Here is a 20,640-nt window from a genome sequence, read left to right as displayed (position 1 = left end):
CCATTTATCCTACGTTTCATATATCTTGTCGAAAGTAGACACGAGCACTCAGTTGCGCAGCAAACATGGTTTTCTTCCACCTCCGGAAGTTTTGGAAAGCCGAGGAGATGAATTTGCACGGCCCGCTGGAACGGTACACCAGCTATTGGAGGCCCTGCAGGTATTGTGCCATATGGTCAATTATTCCACATGGGCAGGGGGAAGGGGGGGCTGGGAACTGTGAGCAGATTTTTATAAGCAGGCAGTTGAGGGGAAATCAGATATTAATTTAGAGCGACCACTCCACAAGATCCACGGCAAACAAAATCAATGTCACTTTATACTGGGCGGGATCCATGTAAAACAAGCCTCAGAACTTCAAAGGCCCCCGCTTTTGTTTAGGCTGAGATTAAGTTTGATCTGGCTTGAGACAAAAAAGGCAGTGGACATAATCACAACAATAATGCTAATCAGTGAATGGGTAACTCCCTAAGCAAGGATTGTATGATGGAAAAAGATGGGTAAAAACGGAGTGCTCTTTCCTGGTATAGTTTGTTCCTGGGCATATTGAGGGGGCAAATTTGGTTTGAAATCGCAAAAAAAAGCAGTCAAACTTTGCTAGCCGAATAATGTTAAAGGAGATTGTACACCAACAGCAGTCATGAGAGAAGTACTAAAAAAACAGAGGTCCTCACCATTACAGTAAATAAGATGCCCAAGAAATAGGAGGCTCTGTGGCTTTCTTTTTTTTGTTGAACAAAGGGAACGACTATGAGAATCATCTCGAAATTAAAACTATGCTGTCGACCTTTTTACACACAGACGTAAATGAAAAGGTCTGGCAGTTTTTCCTCGGTTAGCCTTAGCGAACGTAGGCAGTAGGCCTTAACGCCAGCTTGTTTTCGCGTAGGCCCCGCAAGCGCTTGGAACCGACAGCATCACGCAACCCAGGCCTGTGCAGCAGTGGCTGTCCCAGAGAAGAAGAAAGAGCGAGAAGGAGAGAGGGAGGAAAATACATGCCCCCTGACGTGCGGTGCATTACCATAATTGGCTTTTCTACATGATAGGACAGAGGAAATAATAATGTCATTTTATTTACAGCCAGTCCCACTGTCCCCCTCTCGCGCGCACACACCCACATGCACACTTCCTGCAGGTCAAATGACACACACTGATCAGGCCTGTCCAAAGCCATCACAGCTAAGTGGCAGCGAGCGGAGGGGCCGGTGACAAAGCAAAGCGGAGAGAGAGAGAGAGAGAGGATAAGACTGGCCACGTTTCGGCCCCCATTTTGAAGGGCGTCTAAACGGCGACCCGGTTGCCGGTCTGGAATAGCAGAGAGCCTGACACGGGCTAAATCAGCGGAGTGAGAGCAGGCGGAATTGGACATTAGCACCGCAAATGACTGCCGGGATTGGCCCTCTTCTCTGAGACAGCGTAAATAAATATGGAGGGGTGTGTGTGTGTATCATGTGTGTGAGTTGCAATTCGGTGGTGCTGCTTCTTGCTCAACTGCTCTCGCTCCCTGTCTCACATTGTTTCCCTCACGATAGCTTTGGTTAAGTTTGACACCAGCCAAATGGTGTAACCCCTGCGCCCCGTGACAGATAGATAGTGTTATGGGTTTAAGTGACAGATTTGCGCAAGAGAAACAAGCCAGGAAAAATATATATGAAGTGACTCCATTTTTCAGACGTTATATAGAGAGAAACTGCCGGCTCTCTCTCGGGAAAGCAAAACTTAATTTTCGTCTAATTTGTTTTGAAGCAGAGGGGCCTGTCTCGCCAGTTGATTCTCGAGTTGTTCCGATGCAATGTTTTGAGCATGTCAACACATTAGGGCATGTGAGTGAAAGCACAGCTAGTTGGGAATTCACTGTGCATACTATCACAACCACTGTGCCATATAGACAATATATAAACAGTACTGTAAGAGGACAATGTTTTTTTAAATGTTTATCCATGACAGATAACAATTTCTTTGATGAATGCAGTATTATATTTAAACAATAAGGCACGAGGAGGTGTGGTATATGGCCAATATATCACGGCTAAAGGCTGTTCTTAAGGAGTGCCTGGACACAGCCCTTAGGCGTGGTACATTGGCCATATATCAAAAACGCCTGAGGTGCCTTATTGCTATTATAAACTGGTTACCAACATAATTTGTGCAGTAAATAAGTGTTTTGTCATATCTGTGGTATACGGTCTGATATACCACGCCTGTCAGCCAATCAGCTTTCAAGGCTCAAACCACCCAGTTTATAAAACATATTTGAGCTTGGCATAGAGAAGGCTTGTACATGTGTCCGTGACTGTGAGAATGTCTGTCTGTTTTTGTCTATGTACTGTAAACTTAGCTGTGTGCGTGTGTGTGTGTGTGTGTGTGTGTGTGTGTGTGTGTGTGTGTGTGTGTGTGTGTGTGTGTGTGTGTGTGTGTGTGTGTGTGTGTGTGTGTGTGTGTGTGTGTGTGTGTGTGTGTGTGTGTGTGTGTGTGTGTGTGTGTGTGTGTGTGCGCGCAGTAAAGGCCCGGTAGTGTCCTGCCGAGGTGTCACCTGTCTGGAGGAAGCCCGTGCCAAAGTGACAGGCTCGTCTCTGGATGCAGATGGCCTCGCTCTCCCTTTCCTCTCCACAGCTGTCACACGTCCCCTCTGTGTTTGACACACACACACATTTGCACACTCACATATTAACACGCACACGTCATTGACACTGACACATGAACGTACTGAGACACACAAACACACAGGGACAGGCCTGATGGATACGTACAAAATATCTCCCTAGCACACCAGGTGGATAGATACGCATAGATACTTACATACCCACCCACGCTCACTCACATACACGCACACAAATGCACACCTTTCATTTTTATCTCGCTGCCTCAGGTTACTGTCGATTTCACATCTGACCCACCCAAAGACAGACAAAATCAAAACTCTCCTGTTCACACCTCTGTCAGCTAACACCTAAACAAATCGTCTTTCCTTTTTTTGTCTTTACAAACTTATTTTCCTCTTCTATTCTCCGTGACAGCACAAAGTGGGCTTATTTTCTTTTTCTCTTTTGTTGACTGACAACCACAACAGACGTCCTCCCCTCCCCCTATTTGAATCCTTCCCCCCTCTCTCTCCCCCTCTCTCCGTTGTTCTGAGTGAGGCTTGAAAGCGGGTGGCTCAACGCGCCTTGTCAGCATCTCCCCATCACTGATTGCCTTATTAGCAACCGGTGACACCAGGAGCTTTTTTATTTATTTATTTTTTACACAGATGGCAAAAAAGAAGGGAGAGAAAAAGGACAAAAAATTTACTTTTATGTTGTTTTTTTCTTTCGCTGAAAGAAAAGGCTTGTTTGTGGACACTGACACCCACCACCCTCACACTGACACATGATTTGACACTGTTGGGTTCCGAGGTGGAGGCAGCAGTCTGGGGATGTCGGGGGAGGTACGTGTTTGGGGTGTGTGTATGTATGGGGAAGATGTCGACCGATTATGATTTTTCAACGCCGATACCGATTATTGGAGGACCAAAAAAAGCCGATGCCGATTTTATTTATATATTTGTAATAATGACAATTACAACAGTACTGAATGAACACTTATTTTAACGTAATATAATACATCAATAAAATCAATTTAGCCTCAAATAAATAATGAAACATGTTCAATTTGGTTTAAATAATGCAAAAACAAAGTGTTGGAGAAGAAAGTAAAAGTGCAATATGTGCCATGTAAAAAAGCTAACGTTTAAGTTCCTTGCTCAGAACATGAGAACATATGAAAGCTGGTGGTTCCTTTTAACATGAGTCTTCAATATTCCCAGGTAAGACGTTTTAGGTTGAAGTTATTATAGGAATTATAGGACTATTTCTCTCTATACCATTTGTATTTCATATACCTTTGACTATTGGATGTTCTTATAGGCACTTTAAAATTGCCAGTGTAACAGTATAGCTTACGCCCCTCTCCTCGCTCCTACCTGGGCTCGAACGAGGAACACATCAACAACAGCCACCCTCCAAGCAGCGTTACCCATGCAGAGCAAGGGGAGCAACTACTCCAAGTCTCAGAGCGAGTGAAGTTTGAAACGCTATTAGCGCGCACCCCGCTAACTAGCTAGCCATTTCACATCGGTTACACCAGCCTAATCTCGGGAGTTGATAGGCTTGGAAGTCATAAACAGCAGAGCTGCTGGAAAAACGCACAAACGTGCTGTTTGAATGAATGCTTACGAGCCTGCTGGTGCCTACCATCGCTCAGTCAGACTGCTCTATCAAATCATAGACTTAATTATAACATAATAACACACAGAAATACGAGCCTTAGGTCATTAATATGGTCGAATCCGGAAACTATCATCTCGAAAACATAACATTCATTCTTTCAGTGAAATACGGAACCGTTCTGTATTTTATCTAACAGGTCTAAATATTCCTGTTATATTGCACAACCTTCAATGTTATGTCATAATTACCAAAGATTCTGGCAAATTAGTTCGCAACGAGCCAAGGCGGCCCAAACTGTTGCAAATACCCTGACTCTGCGTGCAATGAACGCAAGAGAAGTGACACAATTTCACCTGTTTAATTTTTTATTTATTTTATTTTACCGTTATTTTACCAGGTAAGTTGACTGAGAACAGGTTCTCATTTGCAGCAACGACCTGGGGAATAGTTACAGGGGAGAGGAGGGGGATGAATGAGCCAATTGTAAACTGGGGATTATTATTATTATTAATATTGCCTGCTAACCTGGATTTCTTTTAGCTAAATATGCAGGTTTAAAAATATATACTTCTGTGTATTGATTTTAAGAAAGGCATTGAGGTTTATGGTTAGGTACAGTCTTGCAACGATTGTGCTTTTTTCGCAAATGCTCTTTTGTTAAATCATCCCCTGTTTAGCGAAGTTGGCTGTCTTTGTTAGAAAGAAATAGTCTTCACACAGTTTGCAACGAGCCAGGCTGCCCTAACTGCTGCATGTACCCTGATTCTGTTGCAAGTGAAGTGACACAAAGAAAATCATGTTAGCAGGCAATATTAACTAAATAGGCAGGTTTAAAAAATATATACTTCTATGTATTGATTTAAAAAAAGGCATTGATGTTTATGGTTAGGTACATTTTTCGCGAATGCGCACCGCATCGATTATATGCAACGCAGGACATGCTAGATAAACTAGTAATATCATCAACCATGTGTAGTTAACTAGTGATTATGATTGATTGATTGTTTTTTAGAAGATAAGTTTAATGCTAGCTAGCAACTTACCTTGGCTTCTTACTGCATTCGCGTAACAGGCAGGCTCCTCGTGGAGTGCAATGAGAGACAGGTGGTTAGAGAGTTGGACTAGTTAACCGTAAGGTTGTAAGATTGAATCCCCTAGCTGACAAGGTAAAAATCTGTCGTTCTGCCCCACCGTTAACCCACCGTTCCGAGGCCATCATTGAAAATAAGAATGTGTTCTTAACTGACTTGCCTAGTTAAATACAGGTATAAAAATAATAATAATAATAATCGGCCAAATCGGTGTCCAAAAATACAGATTTCCGATTGTTATGTTTGAAATCGGCCCTAATTAATCGGCCATTCCGATTAATCGGTCGACCTCTAGTATGGGGGGGGGGGGGGGGATATAGGCTGAGGTGTAGGTGTGTGTGTGCAGGAAAAGACTGGCATTGTTTTTAGAAGTGTCAGGTTCTCTTGTCTGTCGTTCCCTCTTTACCCACTCTGCTCAGTCAGAGCTAAGGGTAATTATAGTGGAGACGCTAATTGATTTTTTTTGGTGTGTTGCTTAGTGTGATGAGCTATTTGGAGACAGTGAGAGAGTAAGAGTGATGGGAGAGTTGTCAGTGCTTTGAGGTACTCAACCAAACGCTCCAATGAAGTGAAATACGGAATGCTCTTGACATGGATGGACTTTTGACATTTTTTGTTGTGGTCAGTTCTTTAACCTTTCTAGGACACACATTCCGCTAGCGGAACCCCTCGACAACATTCCACTGAAAAGGCAGCGCAGGAAATTCAAAAATATTTTTTTGAAATATGTAACTTTCACACATTAACAAGTCCAATGCAGGAAATGAAAGATTATTATCTTGTTAATCTACCTGTAACGCTCATCTTTCTCCTCGTCTGAAGAGGAGCATGGATCGGACCAAAACGCAGCGTGGGTTGAATACATATTTGTTTATTTAAGAAAGACGAAGACGGAAAAACTCTTAAACAAACTACAAAACAATAAACGACGTGAACAGACCTGTACTTGAGAACATAAAACAAGAACGCACGAACAGGAAAGAACACACGAACGAACGAAAGCAGTCCCGTGTGGCACAAACACTGACACAGGAACAATCACCCACAAACAAACAGTGTGGACAGCCTACCTAAATATGGTTCTCAATCAGAGGAAACGTAAAACACCTGCCCCTGATTAAGAACCATATCAGGCTAATACAACGAACCCAACATAGAAACACATAGAATGCCAACCCCAACTCACGCCCTGACCATACTAAAAAAAAATACAAAACAAGGGAAAACAGGTCAGGAACGTGACACTACCCATCGTGTCCGATTTAAAAAAATGCTTTACAGCGAAAACACAACATATGATTATGTTAGATCACCGCCAAGTCCAAAAAACACACAGCCATTTTCCCAGCCAAAGATAGGAGTCACAAAAAGCAGAAATAGAGATGAAATGAATCACTAACCTTTGATGATCTTCATCAGATGACACTCATAGGACATCATGTTACACAATACATGTGTGTTTTGTTCGATAATGTGCATATTTATATCCAAAAATCTCAGTTTACATTGGCGCCATGTTCAGAAATGCCTCCAAAATATCCAAAGAAGTTGCAGAGAGCCACATCAAATAACAGAAATACTCATAAACTTTGATGAAAGATACATGTTTTCCATAGAATTAAAGATACACTTGTTCTTAATGCAACCACTGTGTCAGATTTCCCAAAAACTTTACGGAAAAAGCAAACCATGCAATAATCTGAGACGGCGCTCAGAAAAGTAATAAAATTCTCCGCCATGTTGGAGTCAACAGAAATCAGAAATTACACTATAAATATTCCCTTACCTTTAAAGATCTTCATCAGAATGCACTCCCAGGAATCCTAGTTCCACAATAAATTGTTGTTTTGTTCGATAATGTCCATTATTTATGTCCAAGTAGCTACTTTTGTTAGCACATTTAGTGCACATATCCAAACGCTCGTGCAGGTCCAGGCAAACGTCGGAGGAAAACTTCAAAAAGTTATATTACAGGTTGAATAAACTTGTCAAACTAAGTATAGAATTAATCTTTAGGATGTTGTAATCATAAATATTCAATAACGTTCCAACCGGAGAATTTCTTTGTGTCTATAGAAGTAATGGAACGCAAGTCGATATCATGTGGAATGCGCGTGACCAGGACCTGGCTCTCTGCCAGACCACTAACTCAAACAGCTCCCATCCGGCTCAACATCACAGTAGAAGCTTCATTCAACGTTCTACAGACTGTTGACATCTAGTGGAAGCCGTAGGAAGTGCAAACAGATCCATATCCCACTGGGATTTCAATAGGCGATGAGTTGAAAATCGACCAGCCTCAGAATTCCCATTTCCTGTTTGGATTTTTTCTCAGGTTTTTGCCTGCCATATGAGTTATGTTATACTCACATACATCATTTAAACAGTTTTAAAAACTTCAGAGTGTTTTATATCCAATAGTAATAATAATATGCATATATTAGCATCTGGGACAGAGTAGGAGGCAGTTCACTCTGGGCATGCTATTCATCCAAAGGGAAAATGCTGCCCCCTATCCCTAAAAACTTAATTGGATTATATGTGAAAGGGTCTGATGTGGGGCTCTGGGATACGCCTAGTTGTAGTACCGGACAGATAGATTCCAGGTATTATGTGAGAAAAGTAGTATTACCTTTTGTGTATATATGGTACACGCTAGAGTTGGATGTTCATACACATTTATACCAGCACACACGCAGACAGAGTCACACACACACACTCACACAAACACACACAGTAGTCACAGTTGCTTATGGCCCTCCAGCTTCTCTCAGGCAGCAGTAAATGGCAGCTCACAAACATCAGGTATTATGTCTTCTCCGATTATGGGCCTGAGCGGCATGCACAGTTCAGGAGCTGACAGCACATCTGCCTCCTCGCTAGAGACTGATACTGGCACCTTGGACAAGCATCTTATGGGGAAGGATAGAGTGAACTGCCCGAGCACTGTCTCCATCTGTCTGTCTCTGTATCGCTTTCACTCGCTCTTTCCCCCTCGCTCTCTCTGTCCTTTTCTCTATTTACAGTATTTCTCCTTTACGATTACCATTACAATATGGAACGTACGTAATGTAGATACAGCACATTTTCATATCAAGTGAAACGGGACATAGTATTGTGAAATTGGAACATTTGATTGTTGGAAATTTGTTCCTCTACAATTTTTTATTCGCTACTTAGTGCAGTTTAGAGACAGTTGAAGTCTGACTTTGTCTCAATGTCCAGAGGGCCTGGATTTCTAGACGGTTGACGCTGGTTATAGGCTTATTCTTAAAGTAAAATGTCTGCCATGATTCCTGCATGGCTACAGGGGTTGCAATCTCATGTTGTCCTCCATTACAGATAACCACCCAGGCAGCTGATCAACACAGGTAGTGCCTTGTTAAGTGCTCAGTCACGTGGCTTTCATTCACTTTCCTTAATGGTCATTAAATAAATGCCGTGTCTTTTCTATCTTGTTGTGCCCTGACAAAGAGTTCCGTTATTCCCTTTTCGAGGCTGACAACACTTAGAAGTGTAAATGCTAGAGGAAAAGGCAGTTTCGTTAGACACATACCATAGCCATGCTGTTGTTACCTATTATCTCTGCTTTATCTGATGAAAGGCCACATAAGGACTGCATGATTTTTTGGGTGTTGAAGAAAAAACAACTGCTGTCGTTTTTCCTCAATTCAGATTATTATTTTTTTAATAGTGTACTTCAAAATAGTATGTAGATGAACCTTGATGTAAGAGTCTGTGTGGAGAAAGAGAAAGTATACTCAAAAGTCATGCCCTCATCCTCTACGGGTAATATTCTGTTTCCCCTCCCCCCCGGAAGCCGCCACACTCCGCTCCCTGAGAACTAGTACAGCATGGATGGTGACAACATGTCATGTCATTTCCACCGGCGATTTCCACGCGCCACGCTGTGAGGAGTCCACTGCCTCTGCCAACTCTATGCCAGCACGGCCGAGGGCCTGGCATGCTCACCCACTTATTGCACACTTGACGGGCAGGGTGTGAGTGGCACAGTGGTAGCAGAGACTGGATCAAAGTCAGAGAGTCAGTGCCCTCCAACTAGAAGAGGAAGCCATTTTAGTACATGAACTGGCTTGTGGCTGTTGTTGTAACCTTTTTCCTGGGCAGTCTAATCATTTGAAGGATAGGATTTAGGACTGTGAACTTTCTTCTGTATATTTGTATTCAACAGTGTACATCAATAATGTATAGTGTATGAGAACTTGAAGTTAAGACAAACAAAGCAACAAACATGAGCGTTCTAACATACTGTATGTAGGCTACTGACCTTTTTTGTCAAGTGGACAGAAGTGATTAATATACATCTTCTGCTTTGGGAACTGGTTTTCCATCATGTAGAATTTTGCTTGTGTCCCTAGTTTTTGAACTCAAGGGGAAATATTTATCTTGCTCATCTGTGTTCTCCTTTACCCTTGCTGAGCCGCAATGTTCAATACCTTCGTTAGGCCGCACAGTGAAGGGGACTATCTATCATAGTCAAGATATCGATGTTTGCCACTTTGTAATTGCAAAGCTGTGTCCTCCGCCAGGACTATTGACAAAAATCTCTTAAGAATCATGACACTCACCCACTCTTTACACATTCAGAGATACACGCATGTATGCGTGGTATACACACATTAAACGCACATTATGGGATACAAACATCGAGAATCTTTATACACATCAGGTGGACACATCTGACCAATTTGAGAGGTGCCACTAGGAATGTTCTGCCCCAATGAGTTGCCTGATGTCCCTTTTCTCTCTCATCTTGTGTTTCTCAGCTTATGGGGACGAGGACGAGTTTAAGGCTGATGACAAGATCGATGAGGAGCACCTGCAAGATGATGGGCTCTCCTTGGATGGACAGGACGGCGAGTACCTCTGCAACGAGGATGACGATGCCGGGGACCAATTCAGCTTCCAGAACTCCCCGTTCAGCAATGGCACCAACCCCGACGCCGGCTACGCCTCTCCTCTCAGCGATGCCAGCGACCAGCTTACCGACTTCCAGAGCACTCGCTCCAAGGACGGACTGGATAAGGAGGAGGCAGTCATAGGAGGAGAAGACCACCTAAAGATCCCCAATGGCCTGTCTCTGCAGGACAGCCTGGCGCAGATGAAAGCCGTCTATGCAAACCTGATCTCGGACGCCTCTTGGTCCAGCATCACCAAGGACATGCTAAGAAGTAACAGCAACAGCAACAAGGTCATCAGTGTGATCAGCAACAGCAATGGAAGCAGCCACAAGGGGAGCAACGGTATCGCCAACAGTAATACTATCAGACTTGTGAACAATAATAACCACACCAACAGCAGCAGCAACACCTCTGCCCCTACCAACACTACCAGCAACACTACCGCTAGAAGTACCGCTAACACTAACAACAATGGCACTGGTGTCAGCACTGGCAGCACCGGTGGAGTGACCTATGACTGGCACCAAGCGGCTTTGGCCAAAACCCTGCAGCATACACCATATAACCTCCTCCCCGAGCCGAGCCTCTTCAGCACTGTGCAGCTGTACCGGCAGCACAACAAGCTCTACGGCCCGGTGTTCACCGGTGCCAGCAAGTTCCGGTGCAAGGACTGCAGCGGAGCCTATGACACGCTGGTGGGGCTCACGGTACACATGAATGAGTCAGGCCACTACCGTGATGACAACAAGGACAAGGAGGAGGAGCGGGGAAAGAGGTGGTCCAAGCCACGTAAGCGCTCCCTCATGGAGATGGAAGGCAAGGAGGACGCTCAAAAGGTTCTCAAGTGCATGTACTGCGGCCACTCCTTTGAATCCCTGCAGGACCTGAGCGTCCACATGATCAAAACAAAACACTACCAGAAAGTGCCTCTCAAAGAACCCATGCCAGCCCTCACCTCAAAGCTGGTGCCACCTACCAGAAAAAGAGCATTTCATGACTTGGTGTCCCCGTGCTCTCCAGAGTCTGTCCACAACACACCTGGTGTACACCTTGGGGAGACCATGAAAGACCAGAAAGTGGTTAACCCCTATGTCACAGCGAATAACCGCTACGGCTACCAAAATGGCGCCAGTTACACCTGGCAGTTTGAGGCTCGCAAGGCCCAGATCCTCAAATGCATGGAGTGCGGGAGTTCCCACGACACCCTGCAACAACTGACAGCCCACATGATGGTCACAGGACACTTTTTGAAAGTGACCAACACAGCGTCCAAAAAGGGGAAGCAGTTGGTGTTTGACCCCCTGGTTGAGGAAAAGATACAGTCCATTCCTCTCCCGCCGACCTCTACACGACTGCCTGCTCCCAATGTGAAGTCACAGCCCGATTCTCCTCTCCTGCACTCCTCCCACACTGAAGAGAAAAGGGAGGAACATGAGAAAATGGAGATGAGTGAACCAGAGAATAAGATCAAAGAAGAGAAAGAGGATCTGACTGAGAAAAGTGAGAAAGCTGGCAAGGCTGGACATTACAAGTATCTCACAGAGGAAGACCTGGAAGAGACTCCCAAAGGAGGTCTGGATATCCTGAAGTCCTTAGAGTTCACAGTGTCAAGTGCAATCAGCAAGGCCCAGACTGGGACGCCCACCTGGGGTGGTGCTGGCTACCCTAGCATCCACGCTGCCTACCAGCTCCAGGGGTCTCTGAAGTCCTCAATGCAGAGTGTCCAGGTGGTTCAACCTTTGTTCAGCACTAGCAGCTTGAAGGTGATGGGCTCTGACTCCAGCAATCTGATCCATTCACCGGTCAGTCATTCCCCACCTCCAAGACACAAGAACAATGTACTTGCCATGGAGGAGCTGGTGGAAAAAGTCACAGGGAAGGTCTCTGTGAAGAAGGAGAAGGACGAGAAGGCCTCAGAAAATAAATGCAAAGTGAGCTCTACCAAGTCATCGTCCCCACTGTCCAAGGAGAGGAAGGGGTCACCCATGCCGGATAGCTTTAATAATCCGGTGAAAAACATTGATGTAGAGGATAAGAGCGAGCCTAGAAGCAGAGAGGGAGAGGCAAAAGACAGCAGAGCGGATCCGCCGATGAAGAACGGAACAGATGTGCCAAAAACGGTAGTCGGCAATGGCTGTAACAGCTTGGGAATCATCACGGATCATTCACCTGAGCAGTCTTTTGTCAACCCTCTCAGTGCGTTGCAGTCCATCATGAACAATCACTTGGGAAAGGCCTCAAAGACAGCCACCCCCTTTCTAGACCCTCTGGCAATGCTGTACAAGATCAGTAACAACATGATGGAGAAGCCCATGAACAACTCCAATCAGGTCAAGCAAGTTGAGTCAATCAATCGATTCTATGACAATGATGACCAGCCCATGGACTTGACAAAATCGAAAAACACGAATGGACGCACCGCTAACAGCACCTCCACTACGCCGAACAACAATAACAACTGTAATACTAATAACAGCAACAGGCCTATTCTCTCAAGCTTGTCTGAATCTCTCTCGTCCCCTTTACGGGAAAATGCTTTGATGGACATCTCCGACATGGTCAAGAACCTGACCGGCCGTTTGACACCGAAATCGTCCACCCCATCCTCCATCTCTGAGAAATCTGACGCGGACAACAGCGCCTTCGAGGATGGCTTGGAGGAGCTCTCTGCATTCCAGAAAAGGAAAGGCCGGCAGTCCAACTGGAATCCTCAGCACCTCCTCATCCTTCAGGCCCAGTTTACCTCCTGTCTCCAGGAGACGTCTGACGGCAAGTTCGTCATGACTGACCTCGGCCCCCAGGAGCGGGTCCATATCTGCAAGTTCACTGGTCTCTCCATGACCACGATCTCCCATTGGCTGGCCAATGTCAAGTACCAGCTGAGGCGGACAGGCGGGACAAAATTCCTGAAAAACATTGACTCGGGCCAGACCCTGTTTCTGTGCAGTGACTGTGCCTCTCAGTTTAGGACTCCTTCCTCTTACATAAACCATTTGGAGTCCCACTTAGGCTTCAGCATGAAGGACATCTCAAAGCTTTCCATAGATCACCTTAGAGAGCAGCAGGCAGTTACCAGAATGATAACGGAGAAAACGTTCAGTTCCCTGGGACTTAATGAGGAAGACTCATGCTCTGTATTTCAGTGCAAGCTGTGCAATCGGACCTTTGTCAGCAAGCATGCAGTCAAACTGCATCTTAGCAAAACGCATGGCAAGTCTCCGGAGGACCACCTGATCTTTGTCACTGAACTAGAAAAGTTTGATAAAGCATAAATGAGCTGGACAAAAGCTGATGATATGACTGATTACTGAATCGTTGCACTATATCTCAATACTGCACTGCATCTTAACTGAGACTTTGGAATCAGTCCGAAGTAACTGCTGTCATAAAACTGGGCCATGTTCTGTTTTGGATTTTATTTAATTTTTAAATTGAACACACATTTTGCAGATTATTTATATGATCTTTTGTCTGTGCATGTTTTTCAGTGAATTAAAGGGATACTTTGGGATTTTTGGCAAAAATGAGGCTACTTATCTACTTCCCCAGAGTTCAATGAACTCGTGGATACCATTTTTATGCTTCTATGTCCAGTATGAAGGAAGTTTGAGGTAGTTTCTCGAGCCAATGCTACCTAGCGTTAGCGCAATGACTGGAAGTCTGTGAGTATCTGCTAGCATGCTAGTTCATCTGACTCTGGGGAAGTACACTAAACAAAAATGTAAACGCGACATGTAAAGTGTTGGTCCCATGTTTCATGAGCTGAAATAAAAGATCCATGAAATGTTCCATACGCACAAAAATATTAATTTCAAAAATGTTGTACGCACATTTGTTTACATCCCGGTTAGTGAGCATTTCTCCTTTGCCAAGATAATCCATCTACCTAACAGGTATTGCATATCAAGAAGCTGATTAAACAGCATGATCATTACACAGGTGCACCTTGTGGTGGGGACAATAAAAGGCCACTCTAAAATGTGCCATTTTATCACATAATGCCACAGATGTCCCAAGTTTTGAGGGAGTGTGCAATTGGCATGCTGACTGCAGGAATGTCCACCAGAGCTGTTGCTAGATAATTGAATGTTCATTTCTCCACCATAAGCCAACCTCTAATGTTGTTTTAGAGAATTTAGCAGTTTGTCCATCTGGCCTCACAACCACAGACAAAGTGTAACAACGCCAGCCTAGGACCTCTACATACAGCTTCACCTTTGTGATCGTCTGGGAGGGGTATTTCTGTCTGTAATAAAGCCCTTTTGTGAGGAAAAACTCATTCTGGTTGGCTGGGCCTGGCTTCCAAGTAGCCCACCCATTCCTAGTCGTGTGAAATCCGTAGATTAGGGCCTAATGAATTTATTTAAATTGACTGATTTCCGTATATGAACTGTAACTCAGTAAAATCTTTGAAATTGTTGCATGTTGCTTTATGTTGCGTTTATATTTCCGTTCAGTATAGATAAAGGGCATAATTTCCAAAATCACAAAGTATCCCTTTAAGATGAAACTAACATTTAAAAGAAATGTTGAACAAAACCACAAATTCTGCAAATATATGATCGATATGAAGGTGTTTAGTTGTTTACAACTAATCAAAAATGAATTAGGATTTCTGCACTTTACATGAGTGCTTTTGGGGTACTATGATGAGGTATACATTAGGGTTGTTAAAATAAACTCCATGGCAAGATGACATTTAGACATTTAGACTCTCTTCTCCTGATCACCTCAACATTGCATAAGGGATGTAACATTTTAAAGGATGACGTGTAGGTCAAATGGCAAACTACAGAAAGAACAGAATACTCATTTGTTTAGCTTTTCTCTGAATACAGTATTTGTTTCACTAATCAAGTATTATTTAATGCTGGTATTGAAATATTTGCTTTGATACCACGTTTCTTTGTATTGTGTGCAGTTTCAGTTTCAACTTGTAAATTAAGTTTAGAAAGGATACATGCATAAATGATCAGCAAGCGTGTGTAAATGTATGTCATCATATCTTGCTATTTGCTGCAGCTCAACATTTGTACTGTGTGCATTTTTATATTGTCATTTTATAGAGAAATATGGAAAATATACAATTAACTATATATAGGTATAAATAGTATATACACTGCCTTCAGAAAGTATTCAGACCCCTTGACTTTTTCCACATTTTGGTAGGTTACAGCCTTATTTTAAAATGTATTAAATTGTTTTTTCCCCACTCATCAATCTACATATAATACCCCATGATTACAAAGCAAAACAGGATTTTATAAAATGTTATAAAATAAACTGAAATATCCCATTTACATAAGTATTCAGACCCTTTACTCAGTACTTTGTTGAAGCACCTTTGGCAGCAATTACAGAATCTAGAACCTAGAATCTTCTTGTATATGATGCTACAAGCTTTTCACACCTGTATTTTGGGAGTTTCTCCCATTCTTCTCTGCAGATCATCTCAAGCTCTGTCAGGTTAGATGGGGAGCGTTGCTGTGCAGCTATTTTCGGGTCTCTCCAGAGATGTTTGATCGGGTTCAAGTACGGGCTCTGGCTGGGCCACTCAAGGACATTCAGAGAATTGTCCCAAAGCCACTCCTGCGTTGTCTAGGCTGTGTGCTTAGGGTCGTTGTCCTGTTGGAAGGTGAACCTTCGCCCCAGTCTGAGGTCCTGAGCGCTCTGGAGCAGGTTTTCATCAATGATCTCTCTGTACTTTGCTCCATTCATCTTTGTCTCGATCCTGACTAGTCTCCCAGTCCCTGCTGCTGAAATATGGTACCAGGTTTACTCCAGTAGTGATGCTTGGCATTCAGGCCAAAGAGTTCAATCTTGGTTTCATCAAGACCAGATAATCTTGTTTCTCATAGTCTGAGAATCTTTAGGTGCCTTTTGGGAAACTCCAAGCGGACTGTCATGTGCCTTTTACTGAGGAGTGGCTTCCGTCTAGCCACTACCATAAAGGCCTGATTGGTGGAGTGCTTTAGAGATGGTTGTCCTTCTGGAAGGTTCTCCAATCTCCACAGAGGAACTCTGGAGCTCTGTCGGGTTCTTGGTCACCTCCATGACCAAGGCCCTTCTCCCTCGATTACTCAGTTTGGCTGGGTGGCCAGCTCTAGGAAGAGTCTTGGCGATTCCAAACTTATTCCATTTAAGAATGATGGAGGCCATTTTGTTCTTGGGGACCTTCAATGCTACATAATTTTTTTGGTACCTTTCCCCAGATCTGTGCCTCGACACAATCCTGTCTCGGAGCTCTACGGACAATTTTTTCGACCTCATGGTTTGGTTTTTGCTCTGTGGGCCCTTATATTGACAGGTGTGTGCCTTTCCAAATCATGTCCAATCAATTGAATTTTACACAGGTGGACTCCAAGTTGTAGAAACATCTCAAGGATGATCAATGGAAACAGGATAAACCTGAGCTCAATTCTCATAGGAAAGGGTCTGAATATTTATGTAAATAAGGTATTTCAGCTTTTTATTTTTAAATTTGCAAAAAAAAAAAAAAAAACTGTTTTTGCTTTGTCATTATCGAGTGTTGTGTGTAGATTGCTGAGGATTTGTATTTATTTAATCCATTTTAGGATAAGGCTGTAACGTTAAAAAAAATGGAAAAAGTCAAGGGGTCTGATTAGTTTCCGATGGCACTGTATACTGTATATATACTGTAGAGCCAGAACATGTCCTTTTTTTCAATGAAAAGTAGGTCCTTCAGTGTGGTTTACATAATTAAATGTAACTACGCAGGCATCTCTTCTGGTGCATGGTACTGTATGTCAAAATAAACATGCAATGCACAAGAAATTATACATTTCAATGTTGTATCATTAATACTGTTCAAAATCCTATCCTCTAAATCACAAAAGTATTGTTTTGTTTCTGCAATTGTAAAATAAACTTTAAACCTGTATTCTGCTTTGTTATTTATCTTGAAGATTTAAAAAAAAGGCAATGTAGCATCAGGAAAACATTGATTTACTCTTAATGGATATATCAATTCTCGGCTTGAAGGTAACCTGACCCTCAGCAAAAATGTGTTTTAAGTGGTCAAGACATGACCTTTCGTATGCAGTTTAGAGACACTCATAATCACTGATTAGAGACACTCATATTGACTATTTCACATTGTATATTTTGTGTTAGCCTCTTAAAGACACACACCAATGAGCATTAATAGAGTCGCAGCAACGAGGGAATTTGTCTCCTGGACCAACAAAAAACAAGCTGCACTTTGAAGAGATTTGAAATGACAATGGGTTCGACATACTAGTGATTTTAGCATCATAGCGCCTGTTAACCTTTTACTGCAGTGGGTTAAATTAGGGTCACACAGAGGTATTCTTAGTAGTCTTAAATCTACTTTGAAACAAAAGTATACACCTCACACATATGGTTATGTGCTTAACCCTTGTGTAGTCTTAACATTCTGTCTACTCCCATTGTCCTAAGGATAAGAAATGACCCGCCTTCACTAAACCCCTAAAATAAAGCAGCTTAATTAAATTTTAAACCGCAAATCTATTTTGTATGAAAAAACAACCTGTCATTCATCACAAACTTTGTGAATATCTGGGTTGTCCCTCTTCACAATGCAGAAAGACTGCATTTAATCAGTGGACACCACTCATTTTTATTATAACACACCTGTCATTATTGTTTTCTTTATTAAAGTAGAGTTTTAATATTATTATAATTATTATTGCTAAAGGTACTGCATAGGTGTAAACTTTCATTTTTTTAGCAAGAGATAGCACTTGTATAGCCTAAGAAAGTAGCAGAAATGTGCAGAAAGTAGCTTTGAATGCATTTTATTGAAGGGAAACAAGTCTTGAACTTTTTTGGCAACATTGTGATTTATTCTTAAATACTGTACAATGAGGAATTCAACTACAAATACTAGTCTTTTCCCATTTTTTTAACCATTGCCCCCACCCACGAGGTGTATAAACAACAGCAATAAATAAGAATAAAATAAGATAATAGATACAAAACAAAAATGTGAAGAACATAAATCAATCAACTCTAATTAGCACATGTAGGACAATATGCAAGTGTGTGTGCATGGACTTTGCAGATGTATTTCTGACATTTGCAGCACATAGTATTTGTTTTACAGTCCTTCTTTGGGGGGGAAATTGGCATTTCCTCTTGCCTGCCCCAGCTGCAGCCTCAGGTGGACCAGGACAAGATTCAGCCCCCTGAACAGCTTTCACAAGCGCTGCAGAGGCTGCTGTGCGAGGGAGGCGCTCCCTTCTTTGAATGTGTGGGGCTGCAATGCCTTTTCCAGTTGCTCCAGGAACACCCTCCTTTTGTTCCGCTTATCAGGCATCCAGGTAGGGTTGATCTTGTTCCATATCATGAAGGAATTGTATGAGGACACATCAATTATATTATGGAAGATGACCAGGGGCCAGCGGGCAGTCATCATCCTACAGCTGTCCAGGTTGTCCACGTCTCCTTTGTTGTGGTTGTAGTCCAGGATGATGGCTGGCTTCCTGTCCTCACGATGACTGATCTCAGCCGTTTTGTGCAGTGTGCTCAGGAGGACCACATTCTTGTTCCTCTTTGGGAGGTAAGAAACTAGAGTGGTGGTGGGGGTGAAGGCAAACTTTGATGAGAAGGCCTCTCTCCCCTTTGTTGTGAAGAGTGCAGGGGGGAGCTCAGGCTTTTTCTTTCTAACTGTGCCAGCCATGGTGATCTTCCTCTTCAGGAGCTGCTTGCTGAGTTCAATCAGTAGCACACAAAATCTCAATTTCTCATTGTGTGTGTGTCTTTGTGGTTTTTGTGGTGTGTAAATGATTTTGACCCAAAGACAATCTTTGTACCCTGGTTGTGTACAGCTGTCATGGAAATATGAACAAAGGCCATGTTTCTTATTTTCTAATGTTGGGGTCACTAGGAAAAGTCATCAAATTTCAAGTTGAAAAAATATAATGTTGGTGGGTTTTCTCTGATGTTTTACATAGTGGCGGGTCATTTTTGACCCTTAAGAGGGTTAAAAAAGAAGACACCTGTACCATGTCAGATATAGAGTTGAAATGTATAACAATTTGAGTTTGCATACCAATAATACACTTTATATACATCACAGAGGACTGAAATATATAAAAAAATATATATAAACATCTTTATTAATTATGAAATTATACAAAATATTAACATAACCCATGAGGCCAAAGAGGGCGCTTTTGGTCATTGACTGCTGGAAAGGGCTAATCTTCTCTATCTTCTACATTTACATTTACATTTTAGTCATTTAGCAGACGCTCTTATCCAGAGCGACTTACAGTAGAGTGCATACATTTTATAACATTTTTTTATTATTTTTTTAAACATTTTTTTACACATGCCCTAGCATTTTTTTTTACATCTTCTCATAGCAGATAGCACTTTGTTGGTTCTGGTGATGGCCTACCTCTTGTTAAGGATCTTAGCATGGTTCTAGTACTTAGACTATGTAAATCACTGTAATCGTAAGTAACGCCACAATGCAGCTACCTGTGGAGCAGACAGCAACATTGGGAGATAGGCACAGTTTAAGCAGATGTGCATGGCTTGCCTCGTGCGATCCCCAAATGGATTCCGGGGGGATTCGTGGGCCTCCCGCTTCTTTGGTAAATGTCAGTTTCCTTTCGGGAATCCAACGTTTACTTCTGTCAACTCAATTACGGACAAATTATGTGTCATGGACACAGGGCCACAGAAAAAATAACAATAATGGGTATGAGAGCAAATATGCATTGAGTGCACAATCATCTCAAACGCTCTTTTACTTGAACGGACAAACACAGTGTCACGTTCCTGACCTGTTTTCCTTGTTTTTGTATTTGTTTAGTATGGTCAGGGCGTGAGTTGGGGTGGGCATTCTATGTTATGTGTTTCTATGTTTAGGTTCACTGTCTATTAGCCTGATATGGTTCTCAATCAGGGACAGGTGTTTTACGTTTCCTCTGATTGAGAACCATATTAAGGTAGGCTGTTCTCACTGTTTGTTTGTGGGTGATTGTCTTCCGTGTTTGTGTTTGTTACCACACGGGACTGTATCGTTTGTGCTAGTCTGTACCTGTTTGTGCGTTCTTCGTGTTTATGTAAGTTCTTATGTTCAGGTCGGTCTACGTCGTTTGTTATTTTGTAATCATTTCAAGTGTTCTTTGTGTCTCGTCTTGTCTTTAATAAATTAATCATGTATTCCACCTACGCTGCATTTTGGTCCGATCCCTACTCCTCCTCTTCAGACGAAGAGGAGGAAAGCAACCGTTACACACAGTTGTCAATCGAATAATATTACGAATCTCTGTTGAATGTCATGGATTGGTAATGACAGATGTCATAACATAGTCATAAGTGTTTATGTATGTCATATGCGGCAAATCATTGGTTAAATAGTATCACATTTACCACAGTCTGACTGGTGGAGAAATAAACTTG

General features: G+C 42.7%; 1 protein-coding gene across 1 annotated transcript in view; it reads left to right on the top strand.

Annotated features, from left to right (window-relative positions):
* Positions 1-17,122, top strand: part of LOC129819953 (teashirt homolog 1-like) — a 36,587-nt gene extending 19,465 nt beyond the window's left edge. The window contains exon 2 of the mRNA XM_055876685.1: positions 10,087-17,122. Coding sequence (XP_055732660.1) covers positions 10,087-13,493 — 3,407 coding nt within the window. The 3' untranslated portion in view covers positions 13,494-17,122. The remainder of the gene's footprint in view (positions 1-10,086) is intronic.
* The last annotated feature ends 3,518 nt before the right edge of the window (positions 17,123-20,640 follow it).

This window comes from Salvelinus fontinalis, chromosome 22 (assembly GCF_029448725.1).
Source record: "Salvelinus fontinalis isolate EN_2023a chromosome 22, ASM2944872v1, whole genome shotgun sequence".
Taxonomy (NCBI): Eukaryota; Metazoa; Chordata; class Actinopteri; order Salmoniformes; family Salmonidae; genus Salvelinus; species Salvelinus fontinalis.
The sequence above is the reverse complement of the archived record's forward strand: the minus strand, read 5'-3'. Positions and strand labels throughout refer to the sequence as shown.